The sequence below is a fragment of the Carassius auratus genome, chromosome 38 (assembly GCF_003368295.1).
Source record: "Carassius auratus strain Wakin chromosome 38, ASM336829v1, whole genome shotgun sequence".
Taxonomy (NCBI): domain Eukaryota; kingdom Metazoa; phylum Chordata; class Actinopteri; order Cypriniformes; family Cyprinidae; genus Carassius; species Carassius auratus.
The window spans coordinates 16135466-16155515 of record NC_039280.1 but is presented as its reverse complement, the minus strand read 5'-3'; the positions used below and the strand labels follow the sequence as shown (position 1 = coordinate 16155515).

The following is a 20050-nucleotide window of genomic DNA, read 5'->3' as shown; positions in this document are numbered from 1 at the left end:
AGTTTGGACACACCTTCTCATTCAAAGAGTTTTCTTTATTTTCATGACTGTGAAAATTGTAGATTCACACTGAAGGCATCAAAATTATGAATGAACACATGTGGAATTATATACATAACAAAAAAGTGTGAAGCAACTGAAAATATGTCATATTGTAGGTTCTTCAAAGTAGCCATCTTTTGCTTTGATTACTGCTTTGCACACTCTTGATGAGCTTCAAGAGGTAGTCACCTGAAATGGTCTTCAACAGTCTTGAAGGAGTTCCCCGAGAGATGCTTAGCACTTGTTGGCCCTTTTGCCTTCTGTCTGCGGTCCAGCTCACCCCTAAACCATCTCAAATGGGTTCAGGTCCGGTGACTGTGGAGGCCAGGTCATCTGGAGCAGCACCCCATCACTCTCCTTCTTGGTCAAATAGCCCTTGATGCCTTCAGTGTGACTCTGCAATTTACATAGTCATGAAAATAAAGAAAACTCTTTGAATGAGAAGGTGTGTCCAAACTTTTGGTCTATACTGTATATAAATGTTATTTTAAGTCATCAAAATGCTTTAGAAACAGTGTCCCAAAAAGTATTTGTAAATTCAGTATTGTAAGTAATTTCAGTAAATGCCACTGAATGAAATATCAAAGCAAGTGGCTAGAGCAAACAAATACAGATGAGTTTTAATCAGCTGGTGTTTTTGAGTGGATGTATAGTGTCGTTCACACAGGTGTCCAGCAGAATAACCACCAGCCTGATCTACTAATGTTCTACAACTCCAATGTTTCATTTATTCAACTAATCAAAAACAGTTAAAATATTACTATTATTACTACAGTAAAAAAAAAAAAAAACTATTTGAATGCATATTTAAAATACAGTTTCTTCCTGTGATGCAGAGCTGAATTTCCAGCATCGTTCCTCCAGTCTTCAGTGTCACATGATCCTTCAGAAATCACTCTCATACGCTGATTTGCTGCTCAAGATACATTTCTGATTAAAATGTTGAAAATTTGTTTGCTGCCTTATATTGTTTTGAAACCCATAATACACAGCATTTATTAATATTATTAAGAATTTAATATTTTATATTTTTATTCAACATAAACACATTTGCTAAAAAGTTACAAAAATATTTTTTTTTTAAAGTGTTACAAATAGATCTTTATTTCCAAATAAAAGCTGTTCTTTCCAACTTTCTATTCATCAAAAACACATTAGAGTGATTTCTGAAGGATCATGTGACACTGAAGACTGGACTGCAATTCAGCTTTCATCACAGGAATAAATTGCATTTTAAATATCCTTTCAAATAGATGTGTTTTTTTTTATTGTAGTAATATTTTACAGTATTTTTACTGTTTTTTTGGAGACTATGTGTTTCATTGTGAAATTGAGACTACTTAGTTTGACCTTCCAGAAGAGGACACTCTAGAAAAGTTGTATTTACAACACTGTTAGGACAGATCAACTGTCTGCACATTTTATGGAGGACTGTTGCTGGGAAGGCTGTGTACATAGACAGGCTGTTTCTATAAAGTGGGCCAATTCCAACTTTGTAAGGACAGTCTGGCGCTTCTGACTCACAGCCTGTAAGTACGTTTACATATTTAAAGAATTTGCCAGTGATGATTCAAACGTGAGTTTTGAGCAGTGTGGAGCAGCGCTTGTTGTTCGTCCTTTCTCTGATCACAAATGCAGACATGGGAGACAGCATCACAGTATCAGGGCCGATCCTCCCTTTACACAAAGTACGCAAGCTGCGTGGGGCCCTCTGCTCTCAATGATGATTTAATTTTAGTTTTGTTTTTTAAATTGGCCAGCGGTTATGAAAACCGCTTATATCATTTATTTTAATGCGGTGCGCTGTCGCCCTTTTTAGATAAAAATCAATAATATCATGCAACGTGAATTTCTTACAGTGTCTTACTTGAGACAAAAAAAAAAAAAAAAAGATTGAAAGTGAAATCTGCAGTAAGTCATCCCATGAATGTGTGTACTGTATGTATGCGTGTCCATACATTCACATTTATATGGGAACATCTATTTCCAATACATACTCAATAAAGGATAGAACAATGAGTATTTAATTTTGTCTTCTTTTCTAAATGTATGTGTTTGTGTCAATATATAGCTATATTTCGTAGATGCATATATTGCTGTATACTGAAAAGAAATATAAGCACTAGTGTCAAATATATGGAAATATAATATATAATATAACGCATTACATTTATTAATATATGGAAATGTATTTATTAGGCCTATATATATCTATATATATATTTTTTTTTTTTTTCGTAAGGGCATCACCCATTGTTAGCAGCAGTAACGTGTAAACACAGATCAACCCATTTAGGAAGTTCTCTTATAATGATATTAGCAGTAATATAATATATGACACTCTTCACTGAGCTGAGGATGTGTCCAGGGTCAGGAAACTGACTCAAGCAGGGAAACACACTCTACTGGACTTATCCTGCCCTTTATGGATACTGTCGCCGCCGGGCCACCGTCTGTCGGCCTGTAAACAGTGACCTCCGCACATCATGAGTAAATATTTGCAATTTGGTGAAATATTCTAGAGTTAGAGCCAAAGCTGCATCTCTCATGCAGAGCCAGCTGGATTTCTTTGAAGTTTTTCTCGTAGACGGACAGACAGACAGACAGACAGATAGATAGAGACAGACAGACAGACAGATAGATAGAGACAGACAGACAGACAGACAGATAGATAGATAGAGACAGACAGACAGACAGACAGATAGACAGACAGATAGATAGAGACAGACAGACAGACAGACAGACAGACAGACAGACAGATAGAGACAGACAGACAGATAGACAGACAGATAGATAGAGACAGACAGACAAACAGACAGACAGATAGAGACAGACAGACAGACAGACAGATAGATAGAGACAGACAGACAGACAGACAGATAGAGACAGACAGACAGATAGATAGAGACAGACAGACAGATAGAGAGATACAGACAGGCAGACAGACAGACAGACAGATAGAGAGATACAGACAGACAGACAGATAGATAGAGACAGACAGACAGATAGAGAGATACAGACAGGCAGACAGACAGACAGACAGATAGAGAGATACAGACAGACAGACAGATACAGACAGACAGACAGATAGAGAGATACAGACAGGCAGACAGACAGACAGACAGATAGAGATACAGACAGACTGACAGACAGACAGATAGAGAGATACAGACAGACAGACAGAGAGATACAGACAGGCAGGCAGACAGACAGACAGATAGAGAGATACAGACAGACAGACAGACAAACAGATAGAGAGATACAGACAGGCAGACAGACAGACAGACAGACAGACAGATACAGACAGACAGACAGATAGAGAGATACAGACAGACAGACAGACAGACAGACAGATAGACAGATAGATAGAGAGATACAGACAGGCAGACAGACAGACAGATACAGACAGGCAGACCGACAGACAGACAGACAGATAGAAACAGACAGACAGAGAGACAGACAGATACAGACGGACAGATAGATAGATAGATAGATAGATAGATAGATAGATAGATAGATAGATAGAACTAAAACTTTAAATAGAATATCAGTAAGCCCCTTTATTTACTGGACATGACAGCAGTGTTTCATGAATCTGGCACCCCTCCTTCCCCAGCAATTCCTGTTAAACACAGTGCAACACAAATAGAAACTTTCAGAAGGCCTGACCGACGATACCAATAAAGATGACAAAGCCAGGAGAGAGGCTGGAAATGGGAGGCGGTGAGGAACCGGGTCTTTCCTGCCATAATCAGAAGTCTGAGCGTTTCCTGTCATTGTAGGAGCTCCAGGGCCATTTACCACACTGACACACAAACATATAGCACACTCGAGCGCTTGCAGTCACACATACAAGACACGGCGTTCAGATTTACAACACATCCCTGACGGACAAATGTTAGCACATAAAAGAAATACATCACGGCCCATTTGGCACTGAGCTGCTTGCCTTGGGTCTTGATAAACACTTTATAATAAATAGAATGGGGCTATATGAATATTTGCCTGCTGTTATCGTTCTTTATTATTTAATATGTGACTTCAGTGGTGGTGATAGCTTAAATAGTCACCAAAGTGCTTTAAAACGCTGGCAAAAATGGCTTTGAATGACTAAACAGAGTCAAGTTTGCTTGTGTGCCCTGCAGTATCTGTTGTGTACGACAGGCACACGTCTGAGCCACATGTGAATCATGGTCATTTATGAATGGTGAGCAATACGTGAATGGCAGTGCGCTAAATGCTCTCAACCTTTCTTGAGTGAACGCTCATTTTATTCTGTTTATTTTAGGGAAGGCTTTGTTATGCAAGTACTGTCAAATAACCAAAGCAAGCGAACTGTCATGAATCACGCATTGTTTGAAATATGCATTTATATGCACCAAACAAGTTTTGACACTGCATACAGATTAGCTCAGTCTTAGTAAGCCACAGAAAACAAAACTAGCAGGTTGGGACTACCCCTATAACGTCTTTGACGGGCAGCTAAGCATGCAGACAGAATGCAGACCACTGCGGTTAGACTCGACCTCAGCATGCAGAAGCCCTCAGGGTTCATGTGAGTCGAGAGCGAGATTGTTTTCAGGGAAAAACTACAAGAATAGATGGTGGCTTGTGTGTGTGACTTTAAGAGCTAATGCATAAGTTTGTTGCATAATGGCTCATTTTTTATTTTTTTCTCAATGAAAACCACACGAACTACATTCCAAACTTTTTTTTTTCCACAATTATTTTATTGGGAGAACTACAAAAATGTACAGTACAAAGTTAACAGTCTCACACGCAATTTGTAGTGAACTGACTCCGCGAAAAACAAATATGTTACAAATCCTGTTCTTTTTGTCTTTTTTTTTATTACATTCAAAAAGCTTTACTTCTGATAAAGTAGTCAAAAAAAGGTACATAGTGCCAATCCCCTGTACCTACTATGTACAAACTAAATGTGTTCAAACTCTTCCCCGTCCAGCAAGTTTGGAAGATTCAGACCATTACCGTATCATAGGAAAGCAAGAGAACAAACAAGAAGGCAAAACAATGCAAGGAATAGGGAGTAATAGAAAAAAATACAACTCAAACGGTTGCTCTAAGTCTCTATTTCTCTCCTTTGATAAGTGGTAACAACCTTCCAAGAAGTTTAAATGGCAAACTACATTCATTTCCTTTTGTTGTAAAACAATAACATGTATGAAAATACTTTATTTGGTTAATCATAAGGCAATGTAAGATGGTGAATCCCCACAGGCACTAGGCAGTAATACACTGGGGCTCTGGTCTGCTACATTCTCATGCACGTGGCTGCCGTGCATTGTATAGATATATATACTTATAAAAAAAAAATACTTTTTGGTTAATTGATTTACTTGGGATCTTTGAAATATGATTTCTATGAAAATTTAAGGCTAGTAAATGTTCGGACGGTCCTCTGCCAACCACAGTTTATACATTCTACAGACAAACCGTGTCTGACGATTCTCCAAAATGACAAAAAAAAAAAAAGAACCCTTCTGAAAAGTAAGATCCCAACAAACAGCAAATCACACAAACTGTTTTTTTTTTAATGAACGTAAACAAGGAAACAAAATTAATGAAATAAATATCACATACAATCTCTTAAATTAAGATGTTTTTTTTTTTGTTTTTTGTTTTTTTAACTCATTTACAATAAAATAAAGTGAAGTTACAAAAAGAGACCAAACAAAAATATATATTACTGTGAAAAGAACATACACTCCACTTTATGTAGATTAATAATGGCGATCATAATTTAAACATAATAAAAGAATATAGATCTATTGCTTCATCATACTCGATAAATACAGTATGGACAATTAACAATGTAGCCTATACTTTTCACAAGATAAAATAAATAAGTTAAATAGTTCATAGCCAGTCAAGCACTGCTATGTAATCACTCGTATCAGCGAAAAAAAAAAAGAAAAAAAAAAAAGAAGAAATAGATATATTCAACCATCAGCAGTGATTTCCCAACAAGCCAAACGAGAGAGCTTCAAACTGCACAAACCGGCAGAACCACTTGGTGGCGCTGCGAAACTGGATAACTTTTGGAATGGATGCACATACTTTGAAAACTAGTATACTTTTTGTCAAGGCATATTCTTGGCAAGGATGAAGGAAAATCTGAAACCGCTCTGTCTTTCACGTTCACAAGTCTTTTGTACAAAAATCTGGAAAGTAGGTGGTCCAAAAAGACCAAGAGAATGCAACAAACTGCACCGGTGGAATGCCTTCAAAGCAGTTCAAACAAGACTAATGCCATGTCGAGCGTCTAAAAAAACAAATCCATCTCCCTCGATATTTAAAAGTCTATTGCTTAACTACATATCTAAACGGGAGACTCCTCTGCTATCGAGTCCACTACAACAACAACAAAAGCAGATTAATCATCGGAAATCGACAGCCTGCTGAAGATTGGCAAACGCCTCCCGCCGTCCAGAGTGGGAGACTCGGAGCCGCTGAGACTTCCGGAGGAGCTGAGCGAGCCGCTGGCGTAGCTCTCCCGGTCAGAGATGCTGTCAGGCGGGCTGGGGGGCGAGTCGAACACCGGCGACTCGGACAGGCGCTGGAGGGACTGCAAGTGGCCGAGGCCGTCGCCCATGTTGACCTGAAGGTTTGCGTAATAACCGTTGTGCGTGTGCACGGCCAGCGGCGCGAGCAGGGCTTTAAGGTCTTGGCCGGTGAAAGAGAAGGCACTGTTTCCGAGGCACCGAGCGTCTTCGTAGAAGCTCGCGGCGCAGGAGGAGCCGCTGGAGGGAGGCGGAGTGCGCGACGTGGGGCTCTCGAGAAGGGGCGAGTCGAGTCCGTGGTGGTGCTGGCTGGAGAAACCCGAGAAGCTGAGGCTGTGGTGGAGTTTCGGTCGGTGCTGGTGCTGCTGCTGTCCGTAGCCGCTCATCGGCTCTCCCCGGGCGGACTTGGGGGATTCTCCCTGCACGCTGTTGGCGTTGCTCGGCGCAGGTCTGCGCTCGTCGGCGTTGTGGATGAAGTGGCACCGCGGACCGTATGGGCAGAAGCCGATGGTGTGGAAAGTGCGACAGGGCTCGGTTTTGTACTTGGGGTGGCGGGACAGGCTTCTCAGCTCGTGGTAGCCGTGCGCGAACTGGCACTTCTCGCCGTACTTGCAAGCGCCGTTTTCCTCGAAGGGCCTGCAGAGCTCCGTCTTGTAGCGGGTGGAGTTGATCTGCGAGCCCGGCTTCTGCTGCAGCTGCTGGGCGTTCTCGCTGTAGGCGCGGTCGCGGAACTTGTTCTCCTTGTTCATGATGGCGTTCTCCTTCATGCTGCTGTAGGAGCTGCCGGGGTACTTGTTGCCGTTTGTCATGGACTCCATGTTGCTGGTGGAGTTTCTGCGGAAGAATCCTGACGCGTACGAGTTGCAGTTGTTGGCGCTGCTGCTGGAGGTTGTTACCGGGGCCCCGACTGCTTTCTTATCCAGCATGCTGTTAATGTGTATGGCGTTCATGTTGAGGCTCTTCTCCTGCTGTACAGAGGGGAGAAAAAAAGTGTTACAATCAATGCATAGTTGCAAAACTATTAATGCACTCGTTTCAGCCATGCATTAATTTTGTAAAGTCCCAGCAAAGATAAGAAGCAAGCTTGTTTGTTAAATCAGCAAAGTACCTTGTACAGCATGTCGATGTCGTAGAAAGCGGACAGGATAGTCGCAGACATTTCTGTTTCTTCAGAAGAAGACAGTAGCAGATGATTTCTCATTTGAGGACCGACCTGGAGCCTTTGGATGCGAAGGCTTTTAGTTTGCCCCTGGCTTAGAGTTTGTGCAAAAGATACGGAAAAGGCTGGTCTCAGATGTGCTCTGAAACTCAGAGAGAAGGAAAGCTGGGTTCCTCGTTGCGTGCTTTTGTTGTTGGTCTTCTCCCTCCGCGCAGTGCCGAGCCAGAACAGTAAAGAGTCTGCGTTACTCTCGCGCACATATAAGCTTCAGGACAGCGCGTAAAGAGGAGAGGGAGGAACTTACTGCAAAAGTTGCTTCAAAGTTACGCCCTGCCTCAGAGTGTCACCGGGACCCTGGATTTGATTGGTCGCTTTCTGCACCCCTCCTGCGGCGCGCGCTCTCACTCACACCAGCTCTCCAACACCCAGCAACTTACAAGAACTCAGTGCAGTCAACATGCATTTCTAAAACAAGAAAAGTCAACCAATGTCTCAAAATAATATATAGATACGAATACATTGTATTTTCACACATTTTGGTTTTAGGAAAACTTTGATCAAAGAGTTTGATCCACAGACTAGTGTGCGTGTGCGTGCACGCGCGTGTGATTCATGCGGGTCGAGCTGGTCGCTCTGATATCAGGAAATGTTTAGTGGGTAAGTGCGATTGCATAATCGAGACCGAGAGGCCAAGCTTTGAAGTTGTGCCAGATCTAATACACAGGATGAGAAACTTTGACACTTATCTGCATGTTACCTTTTCCTCTGCTTATCTTTCCCTGTATAAATAAAAGTGCATTTTAGCCTAGAAATGCATTAATAATAAATACACATATACATGTGTTTATATATATACATATGTGTTATATATATATATATATATATATATATATATATATATATATATATATATATATATATATACACACACACACACACACACACACACTTATTGTTTGCACTGTATCATTAATTTAAAAAATATAGACATGTGGAACCTAAATGTTTTGACAAGCTGCAACAAAAAGTTAAAATCTAATCCTTGAAGAAACTCAAACTCTAATAAAAACGATACAATACTGCCCCCTAACGGTCTCAATGCCTATCTTTGAAAAAAGAAAAGGGCTTGTGTGCCACCTACAGGCAGAATATATATTTCACTTCACATTCCCACTTTCCCATTGCATATTTCACAAGTATTCTTGTTTTACAATTCCCTTTTTATGGTTTTAGTGAAGCACATTTACACACACACACACAAAAAAATCTGGTTCTGGTGAAAAGAACAGTATGTATTATTTTACCCACCCTGTGTGTGTGTGTGTGAGAGAGAGAGGAATAGGCCGCTGACATTCCAAAACATTACATCATTTTACAGTAAAGGGGGAACATTGCTACTACAGCCCCTGAAGGCAGCCCAGCTGTCTACTTAGCAAACGGACACCAGACTGTTTCGCTCAGATTGCATAACATACACAGGAGGAGCAACCAAACTATTTCTTTAACTAAAAACAGTTAAGCTATGGATAAAAATGCAACAGCTTGCTCAAATACCACAAGGTGTGATATTGAAAACACAGCTGAGGAGAATAAAAACCTCTCACATTCTCAGTATTGCAAACACACATTCTTGTACAAAAGTAATCCCACAGCTGAATGAATGTAATAAACTTTATTTGAATTTAAAAAAGTATGTGGTCATGCCTGCATGCAATTCGGCTCCTAAACAGGAAAACCACTGTGAGATTAAAATAGGTTTGTGATACATGTCAACCTTTCACTTTCTCGATCTTTCACAGTCATCTAAGAAGATCTAAGTGTATCTAGAAGATTCAGAGCGAGTGACGTTCTCTCTTTCAGCAGCGATATCTTGGCATACTCGATGGTGGCTGAAAACTGGGGCAGTGCGGGGAGGGCGTCCATCGAACGCTGAGCCGCCAGGGCATTGCTCTTTGCGATGGCTGATAGTCGGTCCAGTTCTGTGATGCTTACATCCGGTGAATGTGTCACACTTATGAGGGCAGAGAGGTGTCTGTGCAACATCTGTGCCCATAACAAAGGCTCTGCCCACAGGTTCAGATCTCCCTTCTCAAAGAGGAACTCCTCATCCTAGAAAAGGAAGAGAATAAGAAGAACCTACATATTTAAACTAGACTTTCTGAAGACAGAGGGAGCAGAGCATTGACAATGGAGACAATGGGTGCTTCCAAGGAACTGCTATGCAGTTGCTAAAGTGTTTTTGAGTGATTTTTAGTTCTTTGATATGCAGTAGGGTGTTCTAGGGGGTTAATAAGTGAATGCATAGTGGCCTATTTTAATAGACAGTTGGGTTCTGGAACTAAAAATCCCATTTATAGATTTTAAACTGTAACTTATAAACCTTTAAAGACAGAATCACTTGTGAGGTTGTAAATAAGTGGTATATGCTTTTGTAGAAGCTGTCAGTCCCTCATTTCAACTTATTCTAAAAATAATCATATTGAATTGAGGGTTTCCTGGTTTAAAAACTACATTACCCATGATTCCCATGCATAAAAATCTCCACCGATCAGAGAATCCCGGGCAAGCAGTCTCCACATGCTCTCCAACTACTTCAGTATTTGTATATTAAAGAATAGTTTGCAATAAAGTAAATATATAGTTTTGTTTGTCATTCTCAGTGCTTTATGGGATTTTAGCCATTTCCTTATTGAAGCGGTTAAGAATCCAATTTCTAACTATATTTTTAGCTTCATCAAATCAAAGTTTGCAATGTTTTGATTCACCTTGTGACTGGTTGGTTTGGTTCATAGCAACTCATCAAAGCCTTTTTTTTTAATTCCTATGGAAAAATGAATGGGGAAAATATTTCCAGAGTCAAGGTGGCTATAGGTCCATCAAAGTCAGTCTATGGGGTTTTCCACACAATTTTATCACCCGCTGTGCGAAACTTAGACATTTCACAGTTTTGAAAAGTAATAGCACACCTCTTTGCAACAAGTTGCCAAATTTTTGTGTCATGATTCTGATGTCATGTGTGGCTGTAGAACAAGTGAGGGACGAATTTAGTGCCAAAGTTTAAAAAAGCTCCCAAACACGAGCAAAAGCAGTGACACATTAAAAACAAGTTACACAAGAAAGAAGCAAAAGTTCTCCTTACCAAGTCCAGTGACTCTTCACATCTTGTGTCCAATTGTTCATCTCCCAGGAGCCACTGAATCAGGCTCACCATTCCAGCAGCCACCTGGCCCCACATCTGGAACAGCTGGCACAAAAGACCCACCCCCATCTCCAGGGCAACCGGAGGAGAGACGGCACCCGTGGAAACACCTAGAAATGCGGTAGAACACTTAGAAATCTGACCAATATTCCCTGATGTAACAGAGTTCAGTGAAACGAAGGATTCTGGAACACACGTATGGAAAGTTTAAATAGATCAATTTAATGAGCCACGTCAATCTGAGGCTCCAAGGCATTACTGGGTTCAGGCAACAGAGGTGGTGCTTTGCCACAATGCAATCTGCTCCCAATCTGAGACTTGCCAGAGCGTTGGATGTAAGGCAACAGCCTGAGATTGATGCCTCGCTCTCTTTTTGTTCTCTAGACAGCGCGTTTCCATCTTCGCCTGGCATGGAACCCATTTGAGAGAAACAAAACTATAACTCAGAAGCAAAACGCGCACAATGGAAACCACAACGTGCCATATGCACGCGCGCATGCAGTCGAGATGGGTTGTTTTTGACTCAACGGTCGGGAAGTTGGGTCTAAGAATAGATTTAGACGTGAGATAAGGGAAGTGAGAAAAGATCTACGCATAAGAAGACACAACAACACTGACGCCCATCGACCTCCCTTTGGCTTTAACGACCCCAGTTGTTCATGCATCAAAGCAGTAACGTGAGAGATCTGATGCAGTTTGTTTTGAACTCTGGTCTCCCTCCATCACCTCCTTCCTAACCAGAATCTGACATGCAAATTACTAAGGCGACTTCAAAAGTCGCCAGGATTTGCCAGTCAAAACCAAAAGACAGAACAAGAGCAGAGCAACACCTTAAAGGCACCATTCACCCCTCCCCCAAAAGAAACTCTGGGAAAGCAATCTCTACACAGATCGGCTTTCCAAGGCAAACTTAAGTAGAAGGCCACAGGCAGATGTTACAAGAACATGGAAAGATGTCCATTGTGTAGACTCAGATGGTGACCTGGTCCTTTCTCTGTGCGATACGTTGGGACGCCCCAGCTCTTGCTTTACCAGAGTCTGATATCAGAGGTGCTTTTCATCCCCGTGCTGGACGCCATCCAAGCCCGAGCAAATAACGGCACCCAGACATTAAGAAATAATAGGAAACTCAAGCTCTTTCCATTCCCTTTTCTGTGGTTTAGCACTTCAATAATAGGATTTCTCAATCTCTTAAGCGCTCACTCAACAGGATGTTTTGTATTTTCATCTGTAAACGAGTGTTTTCGGTGTTGTTTTTGTGTTTCAGAACATTCATATAACATATCACATCTGTATAAATTCCAAATGTAATGGCTGAAAATGTATGCCATCATAAAAAAATTGTGACTTCTGCTTGTCACTTGTGCAGTACCCTTAAAAGGACAACTTTGTATCTTTTTTATGCCTAAAACTATCGATAAAACGAGCACCTCAAGGGTACATATTACTACTCCAAGGTACTAACATGGACCTTTTATGGGTAGATAAGGTACAAAGTTGTGCTTTTACAACTTCTGTATTTTTATAAAGTTTCTAACTGTGTACACAGCAGGGTGTCCTTGTGCTTGCTGCTCTTGATGGGATGGTTTACCCAAAAACTAAAATTCTGTCACCACTGAAGTTCTTGTTCTTCAAACCTGGCTGAAGTTTTTTTTTTTTTTCTTCTCTGGATATTTTGAAAATGGTGGTAACCAAGTTGTTTTGGTGACCAGTGGCTTGTATTGCATGGACATGAACACATTAGTTGGGCTTCCATCCAAAGTTGTGAATTTAAATTGTGCGCATAATTGGAAATTTGCATAAAACATTTACGAATAAGCACTGTTTCCATCCAACGAGTCATTTCCTGATAAACTAGCATATATCACTAAGTATAAGAAGCCACTGAATATAATTTTTATATTCAGTATAATAAATAACTTGCATCTCAGAGCGAGCAGACGAAACAAAGGCGGTCATTGGTGTTTGAGAAAGCCGTCATGTAAGACAGTTCTGGGAGGAAATTATACAGTAATATTTTAATTACAGACAGAACATTTCAGATAATGTGGAACTAGATGGGTCAGGTTTTGCCATCCCATAGCGCAAAGTTGCATAACTTTTTTGATGCGCAATGAGGAATTTATACGGCATAAAGTTTCCATCTCCCATTATTTGCATAAGTCAAAAGCCACCTCAAGTGAGCGTAAAAACCTTTTCCTAGGAATGTAACGATTCACAACTCACGATTCATTTCTTGATTTTGATTACACGATTCGACTGGATTCACAATTTTTTTTTTAACAAAAAATGTAAGACACATTATAAATTAACACTGCCCTTTGTGAAATTGAAATATAACACTATAATGTAACCATACATAAAAAATATCTGCATGAAGCTCCCTGCCAGCACGTGGCGCTTAAATCGTTTCCTTGGTTTTCGCTGTAAACAAAGCAAAGTTGCACTAATGAACTTTAACATGCATTATACAGAGGCAAGATGAAAAGACAAAATACCAGCTAAACTTTTCTAAAGACAATAAGTTCGCCTCAAGACAGGTATTCATAATAACTCCTACCCTAATTGAATCGCGATTTGTTTAACATCTCAACCGATTTGAATTGTCACATATTAGAATCAATTTCAACCGGCTCATGGTTAATAATTACATCACTAGTTTTTAGCAAATTAAGTGATTCTTATTTGAAATTTCTGTTTCAATCACTTGTATCTTATAAAATACTTCAAAATGCGCAAAAAAACATGGTGATAGAAACATAGCTACTGCGACATTCCTCAATATCTTCTTTTCCGTCCCACAGAAGAAAAAAAAATGACACGGGTTTGAAACGAGTATATAATAACAACAGACTTTTGGCTCAACTATCCCTTTGAGTTAAAGTGAAGAAGCTTCTAGATCTTGGCTGTAGATGTGACAAGCAGAAATGTTTGCGAGGGGTTTCGGGGCACTTCGCCCAGCCGGTTTGCGTCTAGATGCACACAGTTGTGCAGAGATTCCAGAAGGAAGAGGAGGGAAGTTTCATTCCCGTAATCGATCTGTGGGAGTCGTGGAACTGGAACTAATTAAAAAACTTTCTGAATAATGAGAGCAAGAAGAGCTTTAGTGTGTGGCAAATCTGGGATGTGAGTGAGCGCAGCTGGGCGAGTGTCGGGTGTCGGGCGTGAGGGAGGGAGGGCAAGCAGGAAGACGGCCTGGATAAATGAGACGACTCAAAATTCTTCTTTATCAAGCCTACCCATGATGCAACAAGGGTGTCAGTGTATTTGACCATTTCATCCCAATAAACTAGACTAAACAGACCTAAAAATAGAATTCTGTCATTATTTACTCACTCTCATGTTGTTCCAAACCTGTATGATGACATACTTTCTTCAGTGGGACACAAAATAATACTTTCTGAAGAATATCTTGACTGCATTTCTTACTATAATGAAAGTGTTGCTTAGCTCCAGAAGAACTAAAAAAGCACCATAAAACTACTCACATAATGGCAAGTCCTTGGAAGCCCTGTGATAACCTTTTGTGTTCCACAGAAGAAAGTCATACAGGTTTGGAAAGAAATACATAGAGGAATTTTAATTCTGTATACATACACGGTTTTACTTATCAAGGTAAATCAAATGTTAAATCGAAGGCACAGGGCTTGTATGCGGCTTGAGATTTCAGTGCATGTGGGAATGACCACATGTGCATCATTGCACGCTCTCTGACATACATGCATGCATATTTGGACCCACACCCAGAACAAGGTGCAAGAAGTCTGCGGGCAGGAAGTGTTGGTGTGGGCTGAAGTGGTGTCAAGGTGCGAAAACACACACACTTTTACAGCTCTAACTTCCTTCAGAGATATATGAGAACCAAGGAACTAGAGGTGGCTCAAACACACGTAAACATGCAAGCATTCTCGCACACACAAACTAGACTGACCGACAATTCGATAAATGTTAATATCAACTTCTTTCATAGTATTTATACCATTGTATATCAGTTCCAATATATTTAAATGACAACAATCTTTGTTTTTAATTAATGTAACAATCATGATAGACTAAAGTATATTATTATACCATTATATTTGTGCAATTTCTATGATCTATTATTTCAAATTATACTGTTTGACTATACTGCCTTTTTTTCCTTTTTTGTTCAAAAACATAAGCTTAAACTGATATCAGCTGAAAAAAAAAAAAAAACCTCAATCTGTCAGCTCCCATTGGGAGAGCAAGATACCATTAAATGCATACCTTGAAACCTACATTTGATTTTCAGTGCGGCTTACTTTTATGATCATGGCCCTGGATATTCAGCAGGCCAGTAGAATCAGGTGAAGCACTGGAGACGGATATCATCTGACACATTTATGCCAAAACTAAGACGTCTGCTAGAGTTCTTTAGTGTCCCTTACATCAGCCTAACCTGTCTAAGGGGAGTGTTACAGTATCACCCAGGTGTCTGCTGCTTAAAAGGCCTGGCACACAGTCACATGACCCTAAGACTGATGGGAAAAAGACTCTGTAACCTCTGTGGTACCTCAGAATCATAAAATTTGTCATAATTGTGTCAATAGACAATGGCTGCCCATTTTTTCAGATGCCTTGGTTTAGGAAACATTTATCCTATTAATTTTCTTCATGGGGTTTTATAAAATTTGGTAAGGGCCAAAAATCTCAGAGTTGGATAACATCTTGGTAACACTTTATTTTAAGGTCCAGCTTTCACTACAAACCAGCTGCTTTGTAGCATGCATATAACTAGCATATTGGCTGTTTATTAGTACTTATTAGACACGTATTAATGCCTTATTCTGCATAATTAGGTTCTAGATTCTTCAACACAACCCAAACCTGAAGTTACTACCTTACTAGCTATAAATAAGCAGCGGATAAGGAGTTTATTATCCTATTCTAAAGTGTTTCCATAAACTTTGGTACTAAGTAAAGAAAGTACTCAATAATCCAATAATTTCCATGGATCTAATACAGATTCTGTTTCTATGACTTATATAATTAAAAATCCGTTAATTCATGGAGAAACCAGGATTTTAGTTCCAGAACCTGTTTAAGCTCTACGTACAAGCTAAAGTGAATGACGGGGCCAATATGCCTAAACTATTAGTGCCAAAGAGCTCTGCTTTAATGATTGAGCACCTTTGAGCTACACTACAGGTTTAATGGATGGATGATCCACGGATCACTTCAGACCTTGTCTTGTAATCCATTACATGAATGACTACAGGGCATCTACTGCTAAAGACATTACACGCACAGCACTGGAGTTGGACATTAGCTGACTGGTGAGAACATCCTCAAAACGAAACCAGAGGCGCCAAGAACAATACCGCCCAAAGTAATGCAAGCAACAAATGTTTAAGGTTTTTCAAAAGGGTTGAATTGATGTTGTACTTGGATATAACATGGGGGAAAAAGCTTCGCAATTTACATGTAATAACAGTAATAATGCTTTATATTTAAATATGGCAAGTAAAAACACGATTCGGTAGTGGAACAAGAAGGAGCATTATTATGGTGATTCACATTATGACGACAACAATAATACACCAAGGCAGCATAATTGATGGCTCTTGGTTTAGGGATCCGAACAAACCTTTAACCCTAAGCAATAAACTATGCGTCCCACACCGTTTGAACTTCTAACATGAGTAATGCCTCAAATCACGCGTTTTGTTGACTAGAAGTCATTTCAAAATGTAATTTTTGCCTGGCAGAGGAAAAAGAGGGGCAAAAAAAAGTCCCTTAGTAATGCTGTAGACTTGCATATTAAAGAGTTTTTTTGTTTAGTTTTTTTGACTTGGGCCAGTAAGAAACACCTTAGCAAGTACTCCTCACCAAATATTTACACTTGTTCAAAACTCGTCTCTGTAACCAAGACAAACCAGTCTCAAAAAAAAAAAAAAAAGAATCTTGCAAACACAAGTAAAAAGCACTGAGCATTCGGGACAGTAATTACATTTGAAATGCTTGAACACTCCCCAGCTCCCCCCGTGAGAATATGGCCCTATTCAGTCTTAATGCTGTTATCAGATGTACCTCTCACCCTCCTAAAAGCCTTGTCAAGTGATGCCAGAGGTTCTGATTTCCAACCTAATTTGTATTGAGATAGCGGAGGAATAAAAGTACCTAACTGAATTCGGTTTTGTGTACTGCACAAAGACTTCACTGTGTTGGCGAAAAGAAAGAGGGCCTAGTACAAAGCCAGAAATGTGATTACAGTGCATGGGAGATCATGTTAGTTACTTCATATATATATATATATATATATATATATATATATATATATAAACTAGAAACATACCTGTAAACTATTTTTTTCACCATCAACATTTTAGGATAAAATTTACATATACGTTACGGTTCAAAAGTTTGGGGCTGGAAAAATTTTAATTTAATGTTTTTGAAAATAGTCTCTCATGTTCACTAAGGCTGCATTTATCTGATAAAAAATACAGTAAAAACCACAATATTGAGATAAATTATTACAATTTAAAATATTTGAAATTGGTATTTATTCCTGTGATGGAAAGCTGAATTAGAATTTTCTGATCTGCATATATTTGTAAATATTTCCTATTATTATCATTATTGAAAAGAGAAAAGATAATTTTAAATATTTTTGTAAACTAATTAACTTATTATTTTTTTATATGTATTAAACTTTTGCAACAATGTACAAGTTTATACTGTTGACCAATTTAAAGTGCCCTAAAAAACCTTATTGACCCCAAACATTCAGATAGCAGTGTTTTATAATGTAATATAAAATAATAAATAAATTATTATAATAAATTAATAATAATAAATTATAATATAATATAACAATGCATTAATAAATACATTATTTTTTCCAAATTTAACTGCACCAAATTATCACATTAATTCAACAGGCCTAAATAAAATATGCAAAATTATAAAATATAAAGTTATACACTTGTGTGGCGTGACAAATACATTTTTAAAGAACAAATATGCCATTGCTGTTTGGGATCATTTGCTGCAAGCCATTCACTAAACACAAAATAAGCCCAATATTTTGTGATAATGACTGGCTGATGAAAGTTGAGACAATAATTATCACCCAATGTAATAATTATACAGTTCAACGATCATTGTACAAAAAATTTTTTCAGAAGGCAGTGACTGACCAATCAGAGTCAAGGATTCCAGCCAGCCATGTATATGAGAACATAGAAACTGCATGCATAACAATTTTACATCTCATTTAGATAAACTGCAGCAGCTGTCACTGCTTGAAACTTCATGTCAGCTTCCCAAACCCAGTAACTTATTGTGGGTTTGGCAGCAAGAAAATGCACGAAGAATTGTGAGACCAGGTTTTCTCTCACTCTTCCCCCGCCCTGCTCTTGTTTTTCTTGCCCCGTGAAGCAGGATATCAGCGTGTCAGAGAATGTGGTAATGATGTGGTTTTGATGTGACTGATTTATGGGACAGAGGTGCTGCTCCTCTCTGCATCGTTGACCCACACACCTCCATTTCAAAGGCGCAGGGCTGCCGTTCACCGCCTCTCCTCTGTCGCTCAGTCAGACGAGCTCGTAAACGACACTGACCTGACCTCCCCCCATCCCTCAGAAACACCTCGCTCATCTGATCGCCCGAGTGAGTATCTGTCCTGTATAGCCGTGTCTCCATTGATTTCAATCAAACTTCTGGGTTCAGTGAAAGTGTTAAAAAATATGGAGCTTGCATTTTCTTTGAAGTACTCATATTGATTAGAAGATGCAAAATCTGTTTTGTTTGAGCTGTTAAACTAAATCATTCTTTAAGTGGTGAAACTACTTTGAGGAACGTTTGGTATGTGTTACAGACGTCAGTCCTGAAAATGAGTGAGCTTGTGCTTATGCAAACTGTCCCTTTCTAGTATGATTGGTTTTACATGGCCAGGAAACTTGATTATTTATTAAATAAAATACTGATTATTTACTGAATTATAATTTTTTTTATTTGCACAGACAAGGGTAGCAAGTGACTTTGCCATGCTAGTTTTATGCTTACACTTACAAAGTTTAAGTTTTGTGCCTATATTTCATAAAATGTGTATATTTTAATGTTTATTGACCATGTACTTGTTTTGTACTACTGTAACTATATATATATATATATATATATATATATATATATATATATATATATATATATATATATATATGTGTGTGTGTGTGTGTGTGTGTGTGTGTGTGTATGTATGTGTGTGTGTGTGTGTATATATTTTTAACAAGTATCTGTAGTAGGATTTCCTAAACTGGGATTCATGAGTTCAAGAAAGCTAATAATGATAAGCTAATTAATTAAATCAGATACAAATCATGAAAATGAAATACTGAATATGACTTTGCACACACCAGGTTTGCAAGTGATTTTAGCATACTGGTTTCAGCCTAACACACAAAATATGTTTGTTTGTTTGCTAATAAACTAATTTTGAAATAAAACCCACCCAAAATAAATACTTAAAATACTAGAAAGTTTATATTATAATATTCATATTTTATTTGTTTACCCGCATTTCATGTGACCATTAACCAACATCAGCCAACGGTCAACAAGTAATTGTTTTGTGAAATTAATGAAATATAGGATTAGTATACTTAAAATATAGTATTATTCACCTCAAGTGAATATTTAAGGACAAAAGTGTTTGGCTGGCAAAAGAGTAAAAATAAATATTGGGAATCCCTAGCACTGAACCCAGAGTGTTTTTTTTAGTGTGTGTGTGTGTGTGTGTACCTGTGTTGTGTAAACGGGCTGGTATGTAGCAGGTGAAGTCAGCTGCTCCATCTCTGACGTCCTGATCTTCATCCTGTAATAATGTAAACAGGCTCTTCCAGAGGGCCACAGTGTGTGTGATACCTGGAAAATACACACACAGTGTGAGCTTTAGGTCCGATTCATGCATAGTGTTCTTGTCCAGACGTCCACTCACCCAGAGGCAGGGCTGGAGCCGTCAGTAAGGTGGGGACGGCCTTCACCAGCACCTCTGCTGACATGAGCTTGACTTCTGCAGGTTGATCCTCAGCGCAGCCCTGCGTGACCAGCGCCCCCCATCTGCTCAGACAGACCACTGCAGCCTCACTGAGACCCTGCTGTGAGACA

General features: G+C 39.2%; 2 protein-coding genes across 3 annotated transcripts in view; both read right to left on the bottom strand.

The window, feature by feature from the left end:
* Nucleotides 1-4750: 4750 nt before the first annotated feature.
* Nucleotides 4751-7998, bottom strand: LOC113057234 (mRNA decay activator protein ZFP36L2-like). Its single transcript, XM_026224469.1, has 2 exons — nt 7672-7998; nt 4751-7531 (listed from the first exon to the last, which is right to left on the bottom strand). The coding sequence occupies exons 1-2, from the start codon at nt 7762-7764 to the stop codon at nt 6437-6439; spliced, it is 1188 nt and encodes a 395-aa protein (XP_026080254.1). The 5' UTR covers nt 7765-7998; the 3' UTR covers nt 4751-6436.
* Nucleotides 7999-9379: 1381 nt separating this feature from the next.
* Nucleotides 9380-20050, bottom strand: part of thada (THADA armadillo repeat containing) — a 91928-nt gene continuing 81257 nt past the window's right edge. Inside the window, exons 35-38 of one of the 2 annotated variants that reach the window (XM_026224467.1) lie at nt 19881-20040; nt 19685-19807; nt 10862-11031; nt 9380-9831 (exon numbers count right to left, since the gene is read on the bottom strand). In XM_026224467.1, coding sequence (XP_026080252.1) covers nt 9526-9831; nt 10862-11031; nt 19685-19807; nt 19881-20040 — 759 coding nt within the window. In that variant the 3' untranslated portion in view covers nt 9380-9525. The remainder of the gene's footprint in view (nt 9832-10861; nt 11032-19684; nt 19808-19880; nt 20041-20050) is intronic. The other variant, XM_026224468.1, reaches the window with a different exon arrangement.